Source organism: Musca domestica, unplaced genomic scaffold (assembly GCF_030504385.1).
Source record: "Musca domestica strain aabys unplaced genomic scaffold, Musca_domestica.polishedcontigs.V.1.1 10, whole genome shotgun sequence".
Classification (NCBI taxonomy): domain Eukaryota; kingdom Metazoa; phylum Arthropoda; class Insecta; order Diptera; family Muscidae; genus Musca; species Musca domestica.
The window spans coordinates 16,896,802-16,909,468 of NW_026712115.1; the positions used below are offsets into that span (position 1 = coordinate 16,896,802).

At 33.4% G+C, this 12,667-nt stretch overlaps 1 protein-coding gene across 4 annotated transcripts in view; it reads right to left on the minus strand.

Moving 5' to 3' along the window:
• The window catches only part of LOC109612410 (potassium voltage-gated channel subfamily H member 8), a 1,874,382-nt gene that overhangs the window by 1,135,609 nt on the left and 726,106 nt on the right, over positions 1-12,667 (minus strand). For all 4 annotated transcript variants that reach the window (XM_059127170.1, XM_059127167.1, XM_059127162.1 and 1 more), the window contains exon 6: positions 7,848-8,113. In XM_059127170.1, coding sequence (XP_058983153.1) covers positions 7,848-8,113 — 266 coding nt within the window. The remainder of the gene's footprint in view (positions 1-7,847; positions 8,114-12,667) is intronic.

The window sequence follows — 12,667 nt, forward strand, 5'->3', positions numbered from 1 at the left end:
ATAACGTCAAATAGTGCTATGGGGAAACATGTTTGACACTTGTTCATATTCGTAAAATATATTTTCCCAATAAATTGTTTGATCAAACTGTGAGGAAACATAAATTTATTTGGCCGAGGGAAATGACAGAGAGAGTGAAAGAGAGACATAAAGATAATGGAGTTTCGGGTATAATTTATTTGGAGAAGGAAAGCAAATGACCAGCTGTTGTGGAATAAATTTCTTGTCAGAACATTTTTTTGCATTTTAGTATGTTTGTATCACGGTAGAAGAATACTGGTAGTCGCATCGACATAGCTGCTGGGACAATGAACTGACAAAACAATAATGAATGAAATATTATTGAAATTTGTAAAAATTGTTGAAAAATACATATCATTGCGTAAAAGAAAACATAGAAAAATCTTCTTATTTTTGTCAAAACATTTCAAAATGTTTGACATATCAATGTTTCAAGCGTTGATTCATCTACCTATATCCTATTCCTGAACCTGCAATAATCTACTAGTTTGTCAATTTCTTCGATATAATAAAGGGAAAATCGGTAATCGTAGTAAAAACTTTTACATCTTGGAACAGACCATATATTAAATTTTTACTAAACATTCAAATTCAGTTAATTCAAAAATATCAAATAAACAATACCACCTATTGTATTAGTTTGCTTTTCTATTCATTAAACATCTTATTACAAATGCTCCTGTTCTTAAAGCAAAATGCTGCCCAATGTTTTAAACTGATATTTTTCCTTGTTTGACCTCACAAAACATTTGCACCGTCAAATAAATGTTTGACCAAAAAAGAGGAAAATAATTGATCATAGGTGTTCACATTATGGACACACTGGTCAAATTTTTGTTTTCTGGCAAATAATTTTGTTTTCCCAAAATCAGCTGTTTTTGTATTTTCCGTCAAATAATATTTGGTGGTCAGATTGTGACAAAGAAATATTTGACATTTTTCGTCAAATATTTGCTCAATGTGACCTTACCTTAAGTAATGGGAAATACGAATTTTTGAGGTTACCGTTCGGACTTAAAAACACGCTATCGATATTCCGACGTGCTTTAGACGACATTTTAAGGGAACGCATCGGTAGGAGATGCTTCGTTTATATCGATGATATTATTATTTTTAGCGACGCCGAAGATTCACATTTTAAGGATCTAGAAGCCATTTTTGAAACACTTAATAGTGCAAATATGAAAATACAACTCGATAAATGCGATTTTTTCAAGAAAGAAGTGGAATTTCTCGGATATACTGTTCCACATAACGGTATAAAAGCTAACCCAAATAAAGTTCAGGCTATAGTGCAGTGCATTTATATTGTTGTGAGCCCGCGAAAAAAAAAAAAAAAACAAATAACAAACAAAAATATTACAACAACAAAACGGCCACTTTACAACGCGTCGCGGAGTTCCCTTTTTTTGATAGTGGTCAAAGTCCAATTGTCGTGGACAACAACAGCGAACAGTGCAAGTGGAAAAGAAAAATAATTTGGAAGAAAAAAAAAAACAGTGAATTTGGCGCATTCTATTTTGCATGAATGTTATCACTTTTTGTTTTGTCACATTTGTGTTGTAATCTCATGTTCGTATGAGATAAATAAAATAAAAACTGACAACAAATATAAAGGTACGGTCACACTGGGCAAATATTTGATCGAAATTTGTTTTCCCATATTTGACTGAACAAATGTGAAATTCATACAGAGTTGATTCGATGTTCACATTAGAGTCAAATATTTGACAGATTTTGTTTGTTCAAACAGTCACCAAATAACGTCAAATAGTGCTATGGGGAAACATGTTTGACACTTGTTCATATTCGTAAAATATATTTTCCCAATAAATTGTTTGATCAAACTGTGAGGAAACATAAATTTATTTGGCCGAGGGAAATGACAGAGAGAGTGAAAGAGAGACATAAAGATAATGGAGTTTCGGGTATAATTTATTTGGAGAAGGAAAGCAAATGACCAGCTGTTGTGGAATAAATTTCTTTTCAGAACATTTTTTTGCATTTTAGTATGTTTGTATCACGGTAGAAGAATACTGGTAGTCGCATCGACATAGCTGCTGGGACAATGAACTGACAAAACAATAATGAATGAAATATTATTGAAATTTGTAAAAATTGTTGAAAAATACATATCATTGCGTAAAAGAAAACATAGAAAAATCTTCTTATTTTTGTCAAAACATTTCAAAATGTTTGACATATCAATGTTTCAAGCGTTGATTCATCTACCTATATCCTATTCCTGAACCTGCAATAATCTACTAGTTTGTCAATTTCTTCGATATAATAAAGGGAAAATCGGTAATCGTAGTAAAAACTTTTACATCTTGGAACAGACCATATATTAAATTTTTACTAAACATTCAAATTCAGTTAATTCAAAAATATCAAATAAACAATACCACCTATTGTATTAGTTTGCTTTTCTATTCATTAAACATCTTATTACAAATGCTCCTGTTCTTAAAGCAAAATGCTGCCCAATGTTTTAAACTGATATTTTTCCTTGTTTGACCTCACAAAACATTTGCACCGTCAAATAAATGTTTGACCAAAAAAGAGGAAAATAATTGATCATAGGTGTTCACATTATGGACACACTGGTCAAATTTTTGTTTTCTGGCAAATAATTTTGTTTTCCCAAAATCAGCTGTTTTTGTATTTTCCGTCAAATAATATTTGGTGGTCAGATTGTGACAAAGAAATATTTGACATTTTTCGTCAAATATTTGCTCAATGTGACCTTACCTTAAGTAATGGGAAATACGAATTTTTGAGGTTACCGTTCGGACTTAAAAACACGCTATCGATATTCCGACGTGCTTTAGACGACATTTTAAGGGAACGCATCGGTAGGAGATGCTTCGTTTATATCGATGATATTATTATTTTTAGCGACGCCGAAGATTCACATTTTAAGGATCTAGAAGCCATTTTTGAAACACTTAATAGCGCAAATATGAAAATACAACTCGATAAATGCGATTTTTTCAAGAAAGAAGTGGAATTTCTCGGATATACTGTTCCACATAACGGTATAAAAGCTAACCCAAATAAAGTTCAGGCTATAGTGGACTTCCCTTATCCTAAAAGTGTAAAGGAACTTCGATCTTTTCTTGGTCTTTCGGGATACTACCGAAGATTCATAAAAGGATATGCAAACATCACAGAGCCACTTACGAAACTTTTACGAGGAGATGGGGGATTGATATCTAGAACAGAATCAAACAAAGAAAAATAAAAATGGACAATGAAACGAAGCAAGTTATTGACAACTTGAAAAATGTCCTTATATCCCAGGAAGTAATTTTGTCACATCCCGATTTCCACAAAGAATTCCATTTGACGACAGATGCATCCAATGTTGCTATTGGAGCTGTATTAAGCCAGTGTGATAGACCTTTTTTCTTTATTTCAAGAACATTAACAATAGCAGAAGAGAGTTAGGGTGGAAATACATAAAGAGCATATCTGGCTGGCTTAAGTCATCGGCTTGCTTCTTCGTAGATGAACAAAGTAGTTTTAGGTTAACATAGTTCGATTTTGGCCCTAGGCTCCTTTGTTCATTTCCGAAGAAGCCAGCCGATGACTTAAGCCAGCCAGATATGTTCTTTCTGTATTTGCAGCCTCATGCGGCAAACGAAAAAGAAATGTTAGCCATAACATGGGCTTTAACCCATTTAAGAAACTATGTATATGGATCAGCTAAAGTCATAATTTACACCGACCATCAACCGCTAACTTATGCTTTGAGCAATAAGAACAAAAAGATGAAAAGCAATACTGAAAGAATACAACTATGAAATGCAATATAAACCAGGTAAAAGTAATGTTGTGGCTCATTCACTTTCTAGATCCCCTGGAACGAAAATCATATATTTAACGGGAACAGTGTAGTAGCGATAGCTACCCAGAAAAAACTTATTCCTAGTGTTGAAGTGCCAATAAATGCGTTTAAAAATCAAATTTATCTTGAAATCAGCGTGGCTCCGTTGTACAATTTTCAAATAACTTTTCCAGGCTATTATAGACATGCAATATCGGAACCAGAATATGATACTGAAAGACTTATTTCAATTTTAAAGAGATGCCTTAACCCATCGGTCATAAATTGCATTAAAACTCCAGAGTTTATTATGGAAAAAATTCAAGATATTTATCCACATCATTTTGTAAAATTTAAAATTTGTTTTACTAAAAATTTTGTCGAGGATATTTTGTCGGAATTTGATAAAGAAACGATTATCATAGATACTCATAATCGTGCGCATAGAAATGCTGTAGAAAGTAAGATGCAAATATTGGAAAAAGCATATTTTCCCAGTATGTTCTCTAAAATTAAAAGAATATTAAAAATGTGGTCCACATGCAAGAGAAATAAATATGACAGGCATCCAAGTCAACCAAGACTGAATGCCACACCAATACCAAACTACCCAGGTCGGGTTATTCATATTGATATTTTCTCAACAGATAGAAAATTAGTTTTGACGGCCGTAAATAAGTTTTCGAAATACACTCGAGTTGGAAACCATATATATATATATATATATATATATATATAGGATTGAATAAACGAAAACAGTTTCATTAATGTAAAATTAACGAAATTGTTCATAAATTTAATGGAAATTCTTCATTGATTCAGTGAAACACATTCATTAATGCAATGACATTTCTAAATTAATCCAATAAACCTTCATTGACATATATATATATATATATATATATATATATATAAATATATATATATATATATATATATATATATATATATATATATATATATATATATATATATATATATATATATATATATATATATATATATATATATATATATATATATATATATATATATATATATATATATATATATATGTCAATGAAGGTTTATTGGATTAATTTAGAAATGTCATTGCATTAATGAATGTGTTTCACTGAATCAATGAAGAATTTCCATTAAATTTATGAACAATTTCGTTAATTTTACATTAATGAAACTGTTTTCGTTTATTCAATCCTCTACGTTGGTTCAAAATCAATAACAAATTTTATTGACGGAACGTAGGATTTCATTATTGTATGAAGCTTTTTCTTTCGGTGTAAAATATTGCTCCAACATGTCATCTAAACCTTTACATATCAAATTTATTATGTTTGCAACGGCATCAACTTTTCTTAAAATCAAATTGTTTGTCAGATATCCGTGAATTCAATATTTTTTCTATGTGAACGCAATATTTCTTCCATTTTGTCCACATACGATAACAAATTTATAGACCGGAGCTCACTGGCTACTTGCCACATTCTTTTTTGTCGTTACGGGCATAACCTATGCAACTTTGAGAACTTCTCAAAATATCGAACCAAATTGTTGAATATGTTCACTGATCTATTTTTCATTTGTCCACTATCATTTTTCAAATTACATTCCGTTTTTCCTTTTTTTTTCCTAAGCACTCGTTCAAGGATTTCCAGCACATGTAGTTGTTCAAACAGGTTCTCTCAGCAATTCCTTTTATTCTGCTTACATTTTTCAATACATAATCAACGTGCCCCCGTAACTGTAAGATCTGCAATAATGCCCTGCGTTGTAACCAGGAATTGTATACATCTCTGTTAAATTGGATTGAAACCACGTTTCTCGTATTGCAGTGATATTTGGTAGTATAGGTAGTTGCGTCAATTGTGATTTAAAAGTATTAGAATTTACAATAATCGAAATGCTTCTTATATTTACAGACATTACGTTGAATAAATTTGTGGTTGTTTTTATATGTATATATTTTTTTGACGTTATTTGACATTGTTCCCTTATATGTACTTATGGCAATCATTAAATAATCAAATTTACGAGATAAAAAATTCATGGATTCCATTCTTAGCAGTTGCTCTGTAAGTGTAGCATTGTTTACATCTTTATCACTGCTAATAACATTTATAGCATACGTATGTTACATTTATAGGATACGTACTCTTCTTCGTCGTTCTTAAGTAAATATTCATATTGTTTTTTTGTTTAGCTTAGTACACATTGCTTGGTAGGTTTTAGAACAGTTATCACACTATTTCCAATGTAATATTTCTCATATGGTCTATGATTTTATGTTGGTATGGGTTGTTGCTATTTAAGTTATATTTTGAGATAAATTGAACTGCACATTATATGTTAAATTTTGGCATCTCGTTCGAACAGGGCTGCCAACTCGATTTCTAAAACGTAACTGTTAGACTTTCATCCGGGGTAGTTGGATTTTTTATCTCTTTATATTTGAGGAAAGTTCAAAGTTAACGCTATTCTACGAGGGCAGTTCGGAAACTTCTTAACCTAGCACAAAAAGCGCGGTATAAACAGAAAAAAGTTGAGTGTTTTGGAAACGTCCATCTTTGTTAGGAACACATATTAAATTTTGCTTCGATCTGGCAACTCCTTCATATAGAAACAAGTGTTCATAAAGACGCATCCGCAATTTTTTTACAATGTAAAAATTAGAAATGCGTCATTAAACATTTACATAAAAAAGTTTTATCATTACGGTGAATGGTTAGGTGAAAGTACAACAGTAAAAAATTGGGTGGCTGAATTTAAAGTGGTCGTACAAGCATTGAAGATGAACCAAGTAGTGGACGTCCAAAAACAGCAACAACAACAACAAAAATTGTAACCAAAGCGCATGATATCGTGTCAAATGAACTACGAATAAATGTGAGTGAAATTGTTAATATCATAGGCATCTCAAATGATCGAGTCCATTTAATTTTGCATGAAGAACTACAGATGAAAAAGCTTTCTGCAAAATGGGTGCCGCATTTGTTAACAGTCAATCAAAAACGCATAAGATTGAACATTTCTTAAGCTTGCTTTGATCGTTTTAAGCGAAATAAAATGGATTTTAAGCGTCGTTTCATAACTGTTGATGAGACATGAATCCACCACTATACTCCAGAAACAAAAGAACAATCCAAACAATGGACGGAAGCTGGAGGAAGTGCCCCAAAGAAGGCAAAAACAATTCAATCGGCTGGTAAGGTTATGGTTACGGTTTTTTTGGGACCTCAAAGGTATTTTGTTGATTGACTATCTACAAGAGGGTAAAACAATAAACCCAAAGCACTATTGCAACCTTTTGGATCAATTAAGTGTACAAATTCGAGAAAAACGTGCGCGCTTACAACACAAAAAAAATTCTTTAGGACAACGCACCAGCGCACAAATTTGTTTTAACAATGGCTAAAATCAACGAATTAAAGTACGAGTTGCTTGACCACCACCCTTATTTTCCTACATTTAGCTCCCAGTGACTTTTACTCGTTCCCAAATCCAAAGATATTTCTTGCTGGCAAGCGTTTTACCTCAAATGAAGATGCAGTTACAGATGTTAACCACTATTTTGAAGACCTCGAGGAAAACTATTTTAATCAAGGGATAGAATTGCTAGAAAAGCGTTGGACTAAGTGTACTGAAGTATCAGGAGCTTATATCGAAAAATAAAAATATTTTTGAAAAACTAACTATTTTCTTTCATTGATAGCTAAGAAGTTTTCGAAACGCCCTCGTATAGCCTCCATATGAAAGGTTTATATTCACTTGCTATTCACTTTGTAAATCCAAATTATATATATTCCTTATCTGCGTTAAATTCTATGTCGCTTAAGCTGTTTTGAGATTTACCTTAGGAATTTTCTATTATAGAATTTCGACTTACGTTCAAAGAGGTACCGAATAGTACAAGTTGTACACAACGCTGAGAATATTTGCGTTTGCATTTATATTGGAAATAGATTGTCAATTTCATTATATATACATTGATTGTACTTACATTTCCTAGCTTCAGCTTGTTCTTTACACCTTTTTCGGGCTTATAGTGTCCAGAGAGTTGGTATAGAACTGCCCGGCTGCGACGTCTCCCCATATTACAACTAGAAGGTGCATTTATATTTTTGCATTCCGCGTTATCTAAATCTCCATCATTATTGCTATGGGACATTCGTCCGCTAAGTCCAGGTAGACCTTCAAGGCCAAGCATACCAGCATTAGAACCAGCTCTAAAGCGAGCCCCTAACAATGCAGCTGTAAGTGCAAAAACTTAAAAGTACAACAAGTTACATTACCATAGCCATTGAAAAAGGCATCACGTCGGCAGGAAATTAATAGGAACCAAAATATTTACATAGAGAAAGAAAAGAAAAAAAGTTATTTAGACAGGACAAATTTACAAAAATTTAAAATTAATTTTTACAGATACATAATTGAGAGTTGAAGTATATGTAATTGTTATTTGAACAAGTAAAAAAGCCGCTAAGTTCGGCCGGGACGAACTTTTAATACCCTTTTCAAAAAATTTTCAAAAGAAAAAGTACCGCTTGATTGTAACTCGCTACATAAGGACTATACGAAGACCTGCAAACGAAATTTTTTGTAATACGCATTGGTATCTTCCAGTACGAAATTTAAAACAATTCCGGTGAATAATGTTTGCAGAAATCATCAAAATACCGAAGAATTGTACCTGCATACAGAAATGTTTGTCATAGGCTGTAGCATGGTACAATGAATACAAGGTAGGCTAACTTTAAAAAATGTCAAGTATAGAGGTCTACCTGTTTGACTTGTAATGTCAGAATCACTATCAAAACAATAAAAAAGCAAAAAACTTGTTGCATTGATTTTGAATAAATAATTTAAAAACTGAATAAATATAAATAACTTAAAACTGAATGAAAGGTCAAAATTCCTTTTCAAAATCATGTTCTATATATCTCTTATGGCTTATTTCGCGACAAAAATTGTAGACTTTGTCGATGCATACTTTGCAATAAGCATTTTGAAAAAACCAAAATTTGAATACTTTCTGAACAATTTTCTATTATTGAAAACAATACGCACACATAAACAAATGAAGTTTACATATTAAGCCAGAAAAATAAAAAAAATTTAAATCATATGGTAGTTTTGCCCTACCTTGAAATCATTGTACCATGGGCTGTAGTACCTATTACCATGGTAGAAGAATACAGGTATATGCATCAACGCTTGGGAAATTGGTTTGACAGTTCATTGACCCAGCAGCTGTATCGATGCGTCTACCTATATTCTTCTACCATGCCTATTACGATGTTCAAATACGACATTGTAAGTAATTCCGGTAAAAATGTCGCTAAAATCATGAAAATACCGAATATGGGGAGGTACCATTATATTTGGGCTATACGAAAACGTGGACCGACATGGCTCATTTACGTACCTGCCTACAGGCAAACTTTGCACGTATGTAAAGTTTTTGCCTTCTATCTCAATTCGTTCGAAAGATAGCGTGATTACAACAGACAGAAAGAACGGACCGACATACAGACGGACATCGCTAGATCGTCTTAGAATTTTATGCTGATTTAGAATAGAGGAGTTACAATCGGAATGAAAAAGTTAATATACCCTCCATAGAATGGTGGAGGGTATACAGAACTACATAATTGGGAGCTCAAACGGGATCGTTAAAAAAAGCAAAGTGGTAAGAAAACATAAAATTAATTTCGTTCGTTAAAACAAATGCAAAAAATTTGTGAGTGGCATTGAAAATCAAGACGGTACGGCAAAACCAACTAAAAAGAATTCATGTGCTCCAAAAACGAAGAAGAAGAAAAAAATTACTATTCAAAAAACAATCCGCATTAGGTACTGTTTTTTTTTTTTTTTTTTTTTTGAATCTGAAAACTGAAAAGAAAAGAAGGCAAGAGAGAAGTAATGATTGGCGAGAATTTAAGACAAAAACAAGTAAAACACCTGTAAGTTCTTCTGGGCCGATCTCTGAATACCCTCCACCATTGGGAACGATATAATAATTATAAAATCCGTTAAAAAATTATGTTAAAATCTTAGAAATAGCGAAAGTAGGCGTTATATTAGGGTCTATACGACGACGTGGGCCTCCATAGCAACTTTTCTCATAAACCATTACAATACTCAAATGCGAAACTTGAATAAAAAATTCGGTAAATAATGTAGCTAAAATCATTAAAAAATCGAATAAGGGAGGTACCGCTATCTTGAGCCTATAAGAGGACTCAGACCTGCGCAGACAATTTTCTGTCATAGGCTGTAGTATCCATTACGAACTACAGACACCAAATTTGAAACAATTCCTTTGAATAATGTTGCTAAAATCATCAAAATACCGAATATCGGGAGGTACTATTATATGAGGGCTATACTAAAACGTGGACCTACCTGACCCATTTTCAATACCAGAGCTCCTGCAGACAGTAAAATGTTATCAACCTAAATCATTTCGTTCGGAAGCTAGAGTTATTTCCACAGACGGATAGACGGACGGACATCGCTACATCGACATAGAATTTTATGCTGATCAAGAATATATATACTTTGTCATCTACTTGGGTTAAAACGGACTTACAGGAACGTCGAATTTGACATTATTGCAATACGGGAACTACTGACGCTGGCGACGGCTCTAATTTCGATGATGCAACTTCAGATGTCGCAATTAATAGGGCAGAAAGTTGTAGCTTTACCCCAAAGGATATTGCAGATTCACTAACTCGGCTTTCAGGGGAAGGTGCTCCTGATGTGGATTTAGGAATTCGAAAACTGTTCACACGTGGTGAAATAGAATGAATTGCAATGATACACATACACTACACAATTGTTGACGGATGCAGCACGAATATTTTTAAGAAGCCAAGTAGGTGTGAAAATTTGGACTGCTCTAAAGAGAGTTTTAAGAGGAGTGGTCGGTACCAAATTGCCAAGGATTTCAGTCCATAAAATATTGGAGGATAGCTGAAAGAGGGCAGACGAGTCTTATAAACAATATTTATAACTATAATATAAAATGACAGTCCCATACATTTAGATGAGATTAGTATTGTTGAATACTTCATTAGGATATAACCGATTCTAGGATTAGTAAGCTTATCTTATACTAAGCGCGAAATGTTTCAGTGTTGAAAGAAAAGGTAGTCGGGGTCTGGTCACAAGTCATTTGAGTGCAGTACAAGAAAGACAGTCAAGATGAGAATATTAAGGCAGAGAAAAAATTGTTCATACACTGACTAATGATGAATCTGCAGCACCGAGACATTGAAGTGTTAGGAACAACTCTTTTTGCTTTAATCGATACTGATAGCGGAATAAGTTTACTTTGTTATGCTACCCTTTTATTGTTAACGCTGGAGTCCGGAGCGAAAATTTTCTCGGGTATTGGTGGTCAAACAATAACGACAGTGGGTTATGTTTGTTGAAATTAGATAATCGTGAGTTATACCATTGTTTTCTATGTCGTTAATATATTGATATATTGTAATGTAATGGAAACGACGTTTCAGATCAAGTTGATTTTGTTATCGATGCGAGAGATGCGACATTTAGAAGGAGATTTACTCCCGTTAATATTAGTGTACGCAAATATACGCCCATATTGGACGTCAATCGAATTGAAGCAGCGCAGAACGAATTTTACGAAATAATTCACTCTATGTCAACAAATCAAAAAATATGTGACATTTTTGAACTGTATCATTTAAGTGTAGAGATGGAAGCGAGGAATGAGGCTGCAATTGATTTATACAGGCCAATTAAACTCACAAAGTTTCCCATAAAAAGGAAAATTGTACTGAAAAATGATATTCTAGTTGCAAACCGTCCTAGAAGAACATCGCTAGTAGAGATTGCAGGAGGGTAGAGTGTATACCACAATTTATCTGAGGAATGGTTTCTTACATGTGCCGATAGACCAGGAATCATAAAAGTATACAGTATTCCTTACGTTGTGCCCATCGGTATTTCAAATTATTCAGCCGTATTTTGCCGATATTTCTCTGTAGTTCTGCAAGAGCTGATTAGAGACGGTACAGTTATCATTTATATGGACGACATTGTTATTCCATCACAAGACCGAGGAAAGGGTTCTGAAAAGCTGATTAAAATCTTAAAAGTCGCGTCGTCAAGCGGCATTGAGATAAAAATGGAGCAAGTGCCAATGTTTTATAAGGAGTATCAAATTCCTGGGATATAGAATAAGAATTCATCAATATATTCAACGGATGAGAAAATTTCTATGATTAGAAACTTCCCCATTCCAACTAATGTGAAAGCAGTTTAAAAATTTTTGGGACTTACGTCGTTCTTTCAACGCTTTATGCGAGCGTATGCTTTGGACTCTAAACAATTGTCGGTTCTTCTTCTTAAAATGTTTTGTTCAATATGGGCGATAACGAACTACTGTAGTTTAACATTTGAAAAGTGCACTTACGAGGCATTACGATTTTAAGACTATAATTTTAAAGCTGAAACAGAAATTTACACGGATGCTAGTATGCATGGTTACGGAACAGTACTTTTTCAGAAAGATTCAGAGTACATGCAGCTACACTCTGATGCGAACATGAGACGAGACCAGCTAAATAAAAATATCATTCGTATTGGTTCGAGATCCTAGCTATCGTAAAAGCGCCACATACGTCATGGGTCTAAATGACCATGCGCAAGGAAGATGTTCCTGTTCGAATTTCGAGATGGGCACTTTTTCTTCATGATTTTGACTACGTCATAGAGTACCCATTGGGTACGTTAATGGTGCATGAAGTCGCTCTTAGCCGTGCAGCGTGTCTGGTGAATCTAGAT